Source organism: Sciurus carolinensis, chromosome 5 (genome assembly GCF_902686445.1).
Source record: "Sciurus carolinensis chromosome 5, mSciCar1.2, whole genome shotgun sequence".
Classification (NCBI taxonomy): Eukaryota; Metazoa; Chordata; class Mammalia; order Rodentia; family Sciuridae; genus Sciurus; species Sciurus carolinensis.
Window position 1 is genome coordinate 15,361,578 of NC_062217.1, and position 15,013 is coordinate 15,376,590.

At 42.7% G+C, this 15,013-nt stretch overlaps 1 protein-coding gene across 7 annotated transcripts in view; it reads left to right on the forward strand.

Moving 5' to 3' along the window:
• Window positions 1–15,013, forward strand: part of Abcc4 (ATP binding cassette subfamily C member 4) — a 230,969-nt gene that overhangs the window by 188,107 nt on the left and 27,849 nt on the right. For all 7 annotated transcript variants that reach the window (XR_007108738.1, XR_007108739.1, XM_047552592.1 and 4 more), the window contains one exon: window positions 6,792–6,947. Coding sequence is in view for 5 of the 7 variants with exons in the window: in XM_047552592.1 (XP_047408548.1) it covers window positions 6,792–6,947 (156 nt within the window). In the remaining 2 variants the exon portion in view is untranslated. The remainder of the gene's footprint in view (window positions 1–6,791; window positions 6,948–15,013) is intronic.

The window sequence follows — 15,013 nt, forward strand, 5'->3', positions numbered from 1 at the left end:
GCTGCAGAAAGTCTCCTCATTTTCGGAGTCAGCTACAACCTCTACCTCTGTGAGTCTGTCCTTCCACATCATCTTCTAGGGGCTTGCTGATAGCATTTGTGGTTCACCCACATTCTCAGTAGCTTTATGCACAATAGCCAAAGGGTGAAAGAGAGCGTCCATCGGCTGGTGAATGGCTATGCAGAATTAATGTGTGTGCACAGAGGGATGGCTTCTTAAGATTAGGGAACATTCCCGCTCTCAGTAAGTGGCATTCTGCAGGGCATGTGGTGGGTGCTGAGGACAGCTGGCTGGGAGCATAACACGCAGGTAGGAAGGACCTTGTAAGAAAACCCACTCACAAAGCAATGCTATGAACAGCCCATTCCCTAGATGGGAATGTTAAGTACATTTTTCCTTTTGCAATACTGGGGCTGGAGCCCAGGGCTTTGCACATGCTAAGCAAGCACTCAACCACTGAGCTGCACCCCGAGTCCCTGGAGTGTTAAATACTTTACAAGCTGCCGCTTTTAAACTCTTTCCACCATGGGCCCATTTAATGGCCTAATCACAGGCATGATTTAATGAGTGATGCCCTTGTGACATGAAAGAACAAATGTACAACTTAGTGCCCAAAGGGTACCCAGGGAACAGCTTCAGTAAGTCACTTGGCAAAAGCAAGCTTCTAATTATTTCCACAGCTTCCTTGTAGGTCCAGAGACAGTGAGGACAGCTGTGTGGGGAACACAAGCTGCAGCTCTGATGAAAGCCAGCCTCTCCAGTCCTGTCGCTGGCAGGACTGTAGGGGTGTTTGCTTACTTGCACACCCTGTGTTTATCAGATCTCAGTGTTGCAAACGTAATTCTCATTGTTCATATATGTCTTAAATTTCCCTCGAAGCCACACGATAGGCATTACCGAAGAACCTCTGCTTTACAAGTTAGAAAACAGGATATCCTCCGATTGGTATTCCTCCATCTTAAAAACCCCCCAATGATAGGATTACCTGAGATGCTAAAATGTTTGAGGGTAAATTGGATTTGAAGACCGAATTGTAATATCGCCAGTAACTTGACTTTTGGTTCATGCCTTGGTCCGCCCAGCATCACCTGAGCTCTGTCTGTGTCTTTAGAGATTGCTTGCAGGCAGTGTCTTCGTGGAATGCTTTCGCTCTACCTGTGTCCTGCCAGGTTTCAACTCTGCCACACCTGCACCCAGCCCCAGGATGGCAGGCCGCCCCTTTGGTGTTGGACTTGATTGACCGAGGCACCATTTCAGGCAAGGATGTGGGAATGTGCCAACGCAGGAGAAATGGTGCTTTATTCCCTTTCGATGGTCCCCGCTGCCGAGATTCCTGGAAGTTATAGTAGACAGGAAAATGTAATGGGTACTAAGCAGGTTTTTAATTCATGGAAGAAATAGCAAGTCAAAATAAAGAACAAAAATGAGGTAAACACCACCTTAGGCTTCCTGGTTCGATTCTAAACACTGGCTGCATTTTTCATTTAGGTGATTTTGTGGTTGATTTGATCATTTGAGAGAGTACTGGGCCATTTTAAAGCATTTTCCAGCTCTCGAGGTAGATTGATTTTGGTTTGTTATTTTTTTTCTTGCTCAGAGCTATTACTTGGATAATACATTTTTACAGCTGTGTATTAGACCTTGCTATAATGTGCAGAAATATGAGTTTCTACATTTTCTCCTTTTTTACATAATGTTTTCTCAGAGAGCCCGCCTCACGGGAGCCCTGGGCTCCACTTCCTTCCTGCTCTCAGTTCTGGCTGCTCCAGCAGCACCTGCATCTTCTGGGACCTTGTTAGCAACGCAGTCACACAGGCCACCCAGCTCTCTGCAATCAGTTGCCTTTGCAAGAGACCCTCTGTGAAGTCCCCCATATCTTCTTTTTTTTTTTGTGACCAATAACCCACAAAGTTTCCAAGAAACTTCATCAACGTTAAGTTGAGCTCATGGATTACTCCAGCCCCTCTCAGGACTGGACATGAGACTCTAGAAAGTCCTGGGCCACTGAATACCTCACAAATTTTTTTGACTTTTATATAGTGTAAACCATGAGTTTACCTTATAATTTAATTCTGTGCTCCTAAGTTGATGCATGTGTTCACATCCTTTCCGGTAGAGCCTGTCTTCTGTTGCAGACTGTTTTCACCTGGGGTTTAGCCATCCCTACATAGCTGACTCCGTCCCTGCACCAGCCCAGGCACTTGAGTTCCTTTCATAACCTGATGTCATAAAAAAGTCTCACTGTCCCAGTAGAACACTGTATCTAATCTGTCCTTTTTCTTTTGGGTGACCCATGCCTATCCCACACCTGCAGGTTTCTCTCCCAGCCTCTGCTGTGGGTGCCTGTTCTTCTGTAACCAACTGTGGTCTGCTCAGAGTGAACCAAATTCTTGTTCCACCTCCACATTATACACTGGCATCTGCAGCATGTTCTCCTGCCTAGCACGAGGGTCTCCCTCCCCTACTGTCTCCCAGATGGACCAAGGGGATATAGTGACAAGGAAACCCTTAGCACAATGGGAAAGCGGCAGACAGAACTGGGTTCTTAGTCCTACTGCATCACTTACAGGTTCAATTATTTCAGACAGATTCTTTAATCTTCCATTTTCTCTTTTGTAAAATGGAAGTAATAGTACCTCACCTCTGGAAAACACCTAGCCCAGAGATCTACACAGTCAGTGCTTGATCAGAGGTAGCTGTCATTATCCTGGGGTATAAGGTAAACTTAACCACTTACAACGCATGACTTGCTTTCTGCCCCCTGAAAGTGAGGGACTGGCCATTTGCCATCCTGTTCATAGGGCTCATTGGTGGTGTCTGTCTTCTCTGACCAACTTATCATTTACCTGAACAATATGGTGATAATCCCAACAGTGTCCCAAGTCTGAGTTAATCTCTCAGCTCTCTATGGAATTGCTGTTTTTCACAGGACATCACAGATAATACAAATGTACAGATGCAAATCCAATAGAGATTCTGCCCTCAGCACATACAGTCCAGTGGAAGAGCAAAGTAGTGTATGAATGACTGCTCTGTGAGACAGGAGGAGCCACAGAGTTTATGGATTTTTAAGAAGGGGTGATGTGACATCTGTTAGGGGTGGGACATGTCCGCAGAAGGGACAAGTGGAGTTTTTGTGAAATGAGCCATTTGAAATAACATGGTGGCAAATGGGCTAGGATTTGAACAGGTTTAGGAAATGCTTGTGAAAGAATTTAGGTGGGGGGACCACCATGGGCTGAGCACAAGGCTTTGATTCCATACGAATTCAGAATTAGTCACCTGCAGGGTACACAGCGGAGGGAACTATGGGTGTATAATGCACATTTTCAGGTTTGGACCTCAAGCACCCAGTTCCCCCAGGGAAGCTCTCCTGTAGCTGAGATGGGAAGGTTGGTTGAGGGTGTTTTGTAGAACAGGTTTCCAGTGTGATGTGAGGCCCAGAACTGTCCTTCAGAGAGTCTGAGAATTGAGTGCTGGAAGCCAGCAGCTGTCCTATGCTCCTAGAGAGATGTTATGGGGAAACGATGTCACTCTGGGAATCAAATGCTCCTAGAGAGATGTTATGGGGAAACGATGTCACTCTGGGAATCAAACTAATGTCGATTAAAACAAAGTTACAATACCCAGGTTGGTGAATGAGCAGGGACCCAGTGGCGGTGGAGATTGGGATCCTCTTTCTGGAGGGTAGTTTGGCAGTACTTAGCAGCCTCCTTTGAAAATGTTCATATCTGTTGCTCAGAAGTTCCACATCTAAGAATTCATCTTCAGGAAATAATTAGTTATTTGCAAAGATTTAGCTTCAAGAGGTTATTTATAATAGCAAAATTTAGATACAGCCTGAACATCTACAGATAGGGGATTTGCTAAATAAATGATCAATATGCTTTAATCTTACGTGCCTCTTAAATGTTTTAATGAAGTAGTAATTGAAACAGAGCACAACAATACGTTCATATTAATCTTGTTTTGATTGATTGATTGATTGATTTCGGTGGTGCTGGGGATTGATTTTGGTGGTGCTGGGGATTGAACCCAGGGCCTTGTTTGCATGCTAGGCAAGCATTCTACCAACTGAGCTATACCCCCAGCCCCTGTTTTGTTTAAATGTGAGTTTGTAACTCTAAGAACAAACATATAGTTACACCCTCACATGAAGGGTGACTCTGTCAGAGAGCTGGCTGATGGCGAGTGCTTATTAACTTTTCACATTTATTTGCACTGATTATAATTAGGAAGAGTTTGTTTTGATATTTAAAAGGCATCGCAGGGCTGGAGGGGTACCTCAGGGGTAGAGCACATGCAAGAGGCCCTAGGTTCCACCCCCAGCACAGGATCGGGATTTGGGGAGGGTAGATTCCTGTGAATTCCTGCAACCATCACCATCAGTGTAGGCAATGGCTGCAGGAATTTAACTGAAGGGTCAAATCAAGACACAGATGCCAACTCTTCAGGGCTCGATGCCAGACTGTCTTTGGAGGAAGGTAAAAGTAAGGTAGGCATTCAGAGCCTGGGAACCTGGGAGAGAAGTTAGGAGATTACAGAGGGGAGGCCTGAAGCAGCAGCTGTTTTAAGTGAGGCGCTAGGTATTAATCATGCTGAGTTTGATGTATGCAGAAAGATCCAAGTGCAGACGTCTAACATGTTGATGCAGTTATCAGAGGCCAACCTTGGCCTGGTTGAGAAAACACAAAGGGGCTGTTGGAAAGCAGCTAAAATAAAAGCATCTCAATGTGTTCCTTTAATGGGATGAACATGAACTTTCTGAGGCTAGGGACATTCTCCCCAGGCATCTAGTTAGACCCATTGGTTATGTGCGAAAAATTTTTGAACTGTAGTTTTGATGACTTTGAATGGCAGAGAGAAATAGCCAGAGCCAAGTTTTCTTTGAGTTTGCACAGATGGATCAGTTTCCCAAGGAGCTGATAGCATGTGAGTGTCCACAATGTTCTCCAATGTGGCATCTGCCTGTGTCCTGATATGTGCTGATTTACACAAGAGAACACCCAGAGAAGACAGAAGCAGCCACAAACCACGTGTGTGTATCCTGGGCCATACATACCTGCGTGCAGAAAACAGCTGAGAAGACAACCCATCCATAAAGTGTAAATTAGGACTTCACCAGATGCAGTAACACCTGCCTATAATCCTAGCTACTCAGGAGGTTGAGGCAGGAGGATCACAGGTTTGAGGCCAGCCTGGGCATTTTAAGGAGAGACCATGTCTGAAAGTAAAAAATAAAAAGGGATGGGAATGTGACTCAGTGGTAAATCATCCCTGGATTTAATCCCCAGTACCCCTTCCCCCCTGCCAAAATTTAGGACTTCCCATAAGATAGGTAATGGCTCCAAAGGTTATTTTAATTAGATAAAGCCAGTTTTCTGACATTTAATCTCTATAAAGATAATTTTTAAATGCCATTATTGATTTTATAGAGTAAGTTTTATTTGAAAGTATTCAAATAAGATAATGTATAAAGTTCCCAGCACATAACCAGTGTGCAGGAAAGTTCAGTTTCCCTCTGTCTGAAGCAATATTTTTTAAATGTGCTGAATTAATTTACCAACGATTGAGGGCATGTCTTATGCCCTTCATTGATTCCAGATTTTTAAATAAGGATGATGTCATTTCTCAGGAAGATCTCACCAGGGAATTAGCAGTTGAGCAACCTCATTGGTAAAAAGGCCAGTTTTCTGTATACAGGTTTAAGTACACACTTTTATAGGCTAGTTTTTACATTATAGTACAGTTTGATTCCTGACCAGCTTTTTGTCTATAATATATTGATTCTTTCATCTTTTTTTTTGTGTGTGTATGTGTGTGTGTGTGTGTGTGTGTGTGTGTGGTGTTGAGGATCGAACCCAGGGCCTCATGCATGCTAGGCAAACACTCTACCACTGAGCCACATCCCCAGCCCTGATTCTTTGATCTTATTGTCCATGCACTTTATTTCTCTCTACTTTGGCATTAATACGAGGAATGATCACTTGAGATGACTCTCTTTCAAGGAGCAGTTATTATAAGTATTAATTGATTTGTAAAATGCCTTATGAGCTGCCCAGATGAAAGGCCCCATGTAAATAGCAAATATTATTATTAGTGGTGGTGTTGATCTCATTGTTGCTTGTTTTGGCTACCGGTTACTGTCTGCTAAGACCCTAGATGGACTTTTAAACATTTTAAGACATTTAAACAAACTTAACCGGACATTTAGCATCTCGATTTAGTTTCTCTGCCAAAGAATAATTTGTCTTAAATGATAGACTCTGGAAAAACTAATACTTGTTTATATATAATGCTTCTGACTTAACGTGTTACCATCTCTGTGAAGTTATCCAAGAAATTCTCAAGATTCAAAATATCCAGACCTTGGAAGTAAAACTCATTCAAGAGCTGACTTTTCAGCATGCCCTTGGGAAGCTGCTGGGTCTCCCCAGCCAGGATATGGATGACTGATCTTAACTCTTCTATAAACCAGTGGATCTCAACCAGGGGCAGTTGGGTCCCCAGAGGACATTTGTCAATGTCTGACATTTGGGTTCTCACACTTGGGTGCTGCTGCTGGCTTCCAGTAGGTACAGGCCAGGGATACTGATAAGCATCCCACAGAACACAGATCACTTCACCATGAAGATTTATTGAGCCCAAAATGTGGACAGTGCTGAGGTTGAGAAACTTTGAGCTGATGTTCTGCATAAAACTTCTGTAATTCACCTTTAGAAAACCAAAGTGTTCCTCTAGGTGTGCTGCATATTCTTAAATGTCATCCGCCCTCCTGGATCTCTTTGTAGGTCGGAATTGTGGGAAGAACAGGAGCTGGGAAAAGTTCCCTCATCTCGGCCCTTTTTAGATTGTCAGAACCCGAAGGGAAAATTTGGATTGATAAGATCTTGACAACTGAAATTGGACTTCACGATTTAAGGAAGAAGATGTCCATCATACCTCAGGTATGCAAGTTAGAACATTCGCACGTGTTCCTTCCATAAGGGCACCTGAGTTGAATTGCTTTTTATTTTATTGCTCTTTAAGAAATGGGATGAGAAGACTGATTCTTTCCCCAACAGAACATATTTTGAAAATAGGTATTTTCAACAGGTATTTTCATATCAGAGTTGATTCGTTCATTCATTTTGTGGTTGTTGTTTTTTCTTGTGTGTATGCAAGCACACAGGGGTGCAGGGTTGGGGGGAGAAAGAAGGGAAAGACCAATTCAATAACTTACCCAGATAGATCCTGGATTCAGCTTCCTTTTGTGCTAGTTTTATCCACTTACAACTGCGTAATTCTGAGAAAATAACAAATGGTCTGTTTAGCACTCGAGAGGTTTCTATAGGGAAATGTGGGTTTTAAGTGTATTAATGAGGGAATTTGCTGTAGGGAGTAAAGCTACCCCTTCAGGGGTGATTATCTCCATGGAGGGCCCTCTGTTAAATTCTGGAGCTCTGAGAGCACATCTTATAGATGCTTTGCAGACCCTTTCAGAATCTAGGTATTAATAAGTGGTTTTGTTCCAGAAGGCTGTACAGAATCAGGAGCAAGACTGGGAAAAGGAGTTCCATCCCTCTGCACTTTCATTTTCTCTTCCTTACCAGGCAGCTACTGGCAGCAGCAGTGAGAGCTGTCAGCGTAAATGGTGTGCCTCACGTGGACCCAGGGCCTAGTTGCCATGATGGCAGAGGGTTGACTTGCCATGTCTTCCTGGGCTCTGATTTTGTTTTATTTTCTTCTCCTTCTTAGTGGAAGACTTTCAGGGAGTGTTCTAGAGATTGAATTACATGCACAATAGCATCTCCTGTCACTGCTTTCCGTTCATCTATTCAACACAAACTCAGGAAGTATTTACTGAGTAATCACTGTCCTCTAGGTCAGTAGCCACGGTCACCATAGGGTCTGTCCCCACAGGCCTGGGGCAGCTTCATCCTGTCCTCTGCTTTGATGCTTGCATGTGTGTACAACTCCAGGATTGCTCTTCAGGGATTCTAATTTGGGGTTTTTTACACTCTGCAAACATCCGCCCTTCACATGTGGACAGTCATTCCTGAGATGAGAAATAGGAGGTAAAAGAAAAAGAACCTGACAAACATGCTTTCTGGATGTGTGGATAAGGAGGCTGTAAGTATTTGTTGATTAGGAAACATAGAGAACCTGACTCCCCAAGGGAAGGAGAATGTGGACTTGCATCTCGTGACAGAGTACAATTGCAACCTACCATCCGCTTCTGAAATAATTGGAAATTACTCAAAGTTATTTTGAAATCAAGGTATCCACCTCAGAACCATGATGAGATACCACCTCACCATGACTACTCTAAAATATGTGTGTGTACATATCACCACGTGTTGATGAGGATGTAGAGAAATGGAGACCCTGATGCTCTGGTGGTGGGAATGTAAAACACTACAACCCCTGTGGAAAACAGCTTGGGTCTCCTCCCAGCATCACAGATAGAGTCACCAAATGATCCAGCCATTTCCCTTATGAGTAGTTGGCCCAAAGAATTGAAATCAGGGTCTTGAGATATTGGTACGGCTGTGCTCATTGCAGCCTAGAATGGAAACAGCCCAAGTATCCATCTACAGATAAAAGGATTAAAAATGGCTGATATGAACAATGTAAACTTACTCAGCATTAAAAAGGGAAGGAGCTCCGACCCAGGCTCCAACATGGACACATTTTGAAGACATTGTGCTCAGTGCGTTGAGCCAGTCACAGAGTATTGGATGGTTCTAGAGTACGAGGTGCTATGAACAATAGGGTTCATGGTGACGGAGTAGAGTGGTGGTGGTTAGGGCTGAGGGAAGGCAGGACATGAAGCTGTACAGGGCTTTGTTTTGTAAGATGAAAAAAGTCCTGTGAATGGATGGTGGTGACAATTGTGTAAGTGCATTTAATACCACAAAACTGTGCACTTTAAAAATGGTTAAGGTGGTAAACTTCATGTTTTGTGTACTTTCCCACAGTTAAAAAAAAAAAAAAAAAGATCAAAAAAGATAATCCTTTCAGAAAAAATGGGGCAAATTTTCAGACACATAAACTTCCTTTTGGAGATTAGAATCATTACTTCTAATTGTTACAGTAGAAAATGAAAATCTAAATTCCCAAGTTATGTCTTTTGGTTGTACCCATCTCAGAAATGGGCCAAAGGAGGTTTATTTAACAGAGATGAGGGTGTGCCTGCCAAGTCCTTTCATATCCTTGGATGAAAGGATCTAGAAACGTGCCCTACATTACTTTTAATGCTTCTTAATAAGAAATGGTTGTATGCTTGTGTACATAAAAGAACTCTAAATAAAGAAGTAGCGTTAGATGATTCTTGGCTCTGCTGGGAATGTTTTGGAAGCACATCTGAGCAAAGACTAAATACACCTTGACATCACCAGGTTTTGGTTCTGTTCCATAAGTTCCCACCCTCCTTTTGTGCAAATGTTCTGTGTGTCTATTCCAGAGAGCATACTTACAAAACAGTGCTACGCTTTGTATCCATGTAGATCCCGATCACCAAGCATTGTAAACACAGATCCTTTATATTTTACCTTTATCTTGCTTTGTCTCCAAGGTGCAGTGTTGCTTGATAGAAGAAACATAGTTTGGAGAGATAGCATACTGAGTACGGGGTCCCGTGAAGCCGTTCAGGAGCTAGCAGGGGATTCCCTCCTTCAGAGCGCGAACTTAGCATCTACAGGACCCACATTTTTATTCCTCTCTGTCTCCGACAGTGTGTGTGTGTGTGACCTTGGTGAGGTCACCCAACCTTAGTGTCCTCATCCTTAAGCCAGGTCTAATAGTGACTGCCTAATAGATTTGTCATAAAGATTTGATTATATGCAAAAATGTAGGTGGCCCAGTGCCTGGTTCTTTAGGAGTGATTAAAACCAGCCACTTAGGTATGATCACTACTTAACTAAAAAATGGTAGCACATTCTGGAATGAGTTGGCGCCTTAATTTCCGTTTATGTTTTTGTAATCCTTGGTGATTTTCTTTAAACCAAATTATTTCTTTAAATTTACATTTAAATAAATGCAGAAAAACAGAGAGAGTGAGAGAGTGAGAGTGTGTGTGTGTGTTTGACCTAGGATTAAACCTAGGATTAAACGAGGGAATCTGACGTTTTTCTCAAAAAGAATAAAAGGTGAAGCCATCTCTTTGTTTTCTTTTCTGGCTTCCTCCCATCCTGCTTTCCTGATCCTGATCACTGCTCTGCACCCCACTAACCCTTGGCAACAACCCCCCACCCCACTGCCCCCAGGCCACTGCCCACATTCCTTGCTGTTTTCTTCTGAGGAAAAGGCTGTTTCTCCTGTTTCTGGGGCTCCAGTGCTTGTCGCAGCCCCACAAGTTACCAAGTTACTCAGGACTAATAATTCCTCACCTTTGTGAAATCCTTCACGTGTTTTAACTTCTTTCCCCTCCACCTCTCACTTAATCCTCTCAACAATTCTATTGTCACCCTCATGTGACACATTTAAAAACTGAGTCACAGAGAGCTTAACTTGCTTAACCAGGAAGCGAAAGTGGCAGAGCCAGGATACCAGGTGGACTCCAGGAGATCCTCAGCCTCTGAGCCTCGCCAACGCTACCATAAAGCTGCTGAGGCCGGGGTCCCCAGGAGGAATCTCCTTTGCATCCTGTTTCCCCTTGGACCTGTATTTAAGTCCTGCACACACACATGCACAGAAACAAGAATCTCATAAAACAGCATCACTGCGCCCTCTGCTCTGATATTTTCTATTATATCCGTTCTATTCTAGTTCATATAAAAGACAAAATGATGATCATGAGCCACAAAATTGATTTCATGATCCATTGGTCACACCTGCAGTTTTAAAACACCGTACCCCTCTGTCCTGCTGCTTGGCCAGGCTCCTGCTGCCCTTGTGAGAAGCCTCCTCTAGGCTACCGCTTCTTGGGGCAGCAGCCCCACAGGGTGGGCAGGGCGAGCCCCATGTCCCAGGAAGGAAAACCAAGGCTTGGAGAGATTCATAACTTACCTTGGGGTCAACTGCTTGTCAGTAGTAGAATCCAAAGTCAGGTCTATCAGACTCTAGAAATTTTTCTTTCAATAAATGTTTGTTGAACTGAATGACAACTCATCAGATGTTCTCCCAATGTTTGGCTTTTTCACACTTAAAAAGGATTCCTCCAAACCATAGTCAGAGTGAATCAACATGGAGCAGAGCTGAAGATGCCTTCTAGATCTTTGTCACCCTTTGGCATTTAGCTGGTTTTGAAAGACTGGATTCTTTGTGTGATTTCTTTTGCCAGAAATCTTAAGTGGCACTCAGCACTAAAAATCATTTTAGAAACAAGGATTGATTTTTGTGCCATGGCTCATGAGTGGCAGGTACTCGCAGCCTGACCTCCAGAGCTCAGGACTCTTTTCTCTGACAAGTCTTAGTGACTGCAGAGGCTGAGAAAACCTGTTGTCAAGGTGACTTTAAGGTTACTGGATTTGCAGTGCAGAAATCATATGGCTGTCTTCCCCCAAACAAGTCTGGGGCAGGGTTGCTAGTGTTGCAACACCCTGGTAAGAAACTTAGAAGTCTGGAGCAGACACAGTAAAAGGGAAACCAAGTGCTGCCTCTTGTTGCCACCCACCCCCACCCTGCAACTGGGAGCTCCCAGTCCTCTCTCTCTTGTGTATCTCCCCTTAGTTGATGATTCAGGGTCCTCCTTTCTCCTTCTAGTCCCTACCATAAGCAATTCTGAATTAGGGGTTCAGGACCTGGGTAGGGGCACAGTGGCCAATACAGAGCCAGGGACCAACCTAGAGTCACTTTAAAAACAAAATAAAACCTAACACTGTGTCCTTAAGAAAGGGACTCTTCAATATGTGTTCAGAATTGCAGAAATAAGCAAACCATGAAAATATTTCCTAGGTCATTTCCTTCCCCAGAGCAGGTAGCTTAAAAATTGTTTTCACTAGTGCTACTGATCTGAAATGGTTAATGCACTCCCCAAGGAGAACCCCAAGGTGGGGCTGTCTTCCAGGAATAGAATGCTTATCAGAAAGCATCTGGAAGAATGGATTTCAAAACTTTTTTGGATGGATTCTTGACACCTAGAGCCCCTATCCTGTGGGCACAAAGATGTTTTCAATTGCAGAATACTTCCATGCAAATTCAGCATTTATGATTGTGCCCTGAGGGTTGGCACACATCAACAGCTATCATCTTTATCATGATCAAACAGATCTTCTCTTTTACATTTAATAGATTTTTTAAATTTGTAACAGAACAATAGCCAGATAATTTTTAAACAGTTTACTGTGCTATTTTAGTATTCTTTTCTCCCAGGTTGAACAGGGTAAGCAGAGTTGTGTCTCTTTAAGACTTCTTTTGGATTACCTGGTTTTCTTTTTCTGTCTTTCTTTATTTTTTTTTTTTTTCCTTTTTCTTTCTGAGAACAAAACTCAAAGAGAAAAAGAGTAGGTATGCTGTTACTAGTAAAGAAATACAATTGGATCCCAGCCTAATGCGGTCGACCTTTGTTTTCTGCACAGTGAAGTCTTCATTAAAGCCATGGAACTGCTCCCTGGAGCTGGTGACCTTTTTGTATTTAAAGAAGACTTTACAGGACTTAAATTCTTCTTCCTTTGTTGACTAACAATGTTCTTTTCTTCTGAAAATGGATGATGATCGGTTCATTCTGAGGCTACAGGATTTAAAAAAAAAAAAAAAAAAAAAAAAAGTTGGGGGAGGGAACCAAGACTTAAAAGTGACTTCAGGTGACTCCCTGAGTCTTGAGACCAAGAGATGTGTGCTACCCTCAAAAAAGGCCCTTGAATTTTAACCTGAAAACAGTTGTTGGGGTACGGGGTAACAGCAGTAATAGCTGAAGTTGCCTGGTTTGTGACCCAAAAAGTTTAGGGGAGAGTTGTGCTTTATCTTGCTAGTTTGTAGCAGTTTTCATCTTGGTGCCAGGTTCTTAAGTGTCTGAAGGTTAGTGGGTAGAGTTTCTTGGGAATAGTGAGGCCTGTCCCCGCATCATGTAGGATAGGTCTAGTGAGACTGTACTTTTCAATCTGATAGTTCTGTCAAAGGGTTATCACTTATTACCCTAAATGTTTTGATGCCAAGTGGCCACTTTTGGGTCACTTGTCTATTACAAATTTGTGTTATGTTAGTAATAGAGGGAAAATTAACTATTGAATATGGCTGAAAGCACAAATAACATGTGTGAACTTTTAAAAGCATAATGAAAAACAGGTTTGATGCTAGTCCTCCATTTAAATTATTATATTGAAGAAGAGCAATTGTTTTCCGAACGGAACCACACCAGCTAACTGTAGGGGTTAAAGTAAAACTCTTATTAAATGAGCTTTAAATATGTACCATCAGAAAAAATTTACGTAGGCTAATAAATTTTGCACATATTTACGAGAAGGTTGTGTGTCCTCTCATAAATCTCAACACTGAATGTTCTGCCTGCAAACGTTTTTATAACGCTTATTTATAAGATTAGTTTATTAATTTTATTGCACAAAGGTAGGCATGTTAAATAATAATATCTATCAGAAATGATAATTAATTCGACCCTTATCTACTCTTGCAATATGTGTCTACTATGAACACTTTATTACCTTTGGAAGATAATATAATGGTTTCTTCTTTGGCAAATGGATGAAAGTAGAATGAGCAGAAACCAATACCATACATAAAACACACTGGCGTAGTAAAACAGACATTGAACAAATTGCCTGCTGGTTTTAAAGAAAAATACAGCTTCAATCACTTAATGTTTTAGTAAATCATTCCTCTAGTTCAACAAGTTTTGATTGAAACTTTACTCAGTAAAATATATATTCAGCATGACATAACAAAAAAATGTTCTTATTTGCTGAACTACTTTCTCCTGCCTAAATGAACATGAGTGATTGCCCAATATTTCCATTTAAATTGATAATATAGATTTAAGTGGGGACCCCTATTGCAGTGGGAAGTACTTGAACTTCACTTCTGTCGTTTATGCCAATCGGCAGTGGGTGATTTGGTGACGATTAAGAGAAGCTCCCTGAGGTCTCTGTGCCTGAGGTTGAAGTTCAGAACACAGCATAGGGCAACTGCAGATGGTCAGGAGCTCAGAGTGAATAACTCCTGGACCTGGAAGGACCTCACATGAGTCCCCATTCTTTGGAGAGACTCATCCATTTCAAGGGGATTCCTAAAGGGGAGAAGGTGAGGAAGGTGATATGCAGAGGTCCCTGAGGAAGAAATAGGGAGTTGGGCCTCCCTGGTGCATTCCAGTGCTGTTCTCCTGAGCCACCAAACCACTGTTCCTTAATCGCTAATACTGCGTCCCTTCCCATCCTTTCACAAAGAAAGGAAGATCAAACTATGAAAAGCAAAGCAGTTATTTTGTAAATCGGCTTAGATATCATCTCTCGAAAGGGTTCTTTGTAAAAACCCATGAGGATCAAACCATGACTGTGTTACTGGATGTGATTTTGCTCTATGGGAGGGACCTGAAGGTTCAGGTCGCATCTGCCATCCTAGAAAAAGTAGACCCGCCATTGATAAAGCAGAGACCTCCTTCCGAGTCTCCATGTGGTCTCCGTGCTGCTTCTGAACCTGTGCTCTTCCAGCCCCTCTGTCTCAAATACTCATCCTCAGAGCCTCTCAGTGTAAGCCCCTGAGTGGAATGTCATCCACCGTGTGGGCCCTCGTGGGGAGGTGGGAGGAGAGGGAGACGAAGGGTGGAGAGCAGCCACCTTGCCCATGGCCACTCTGCTTCTGTGAAACTCATGTGAACAATTATGGTACCACCAGTGGTTTTTCAGTGCTTTTGGGACATATCAGTCACTTAATCAACTTTGTGCAAATAAAACACCCATTTTAATGTCTTTTTGATTTTCAGATTTTGTCTAGGGATACCTGTTTATAGGTAGCACACCACTGACCTTCCATGTCACTGCCCCCTCACCTGTCTTAGAACTGAGACAGTGAATGGCACTTCCCATGTGTTAGAGGCCCAGCCCCAAGGCCAGGAGAGATTTGAGTCTCTGATTCCCTTGAG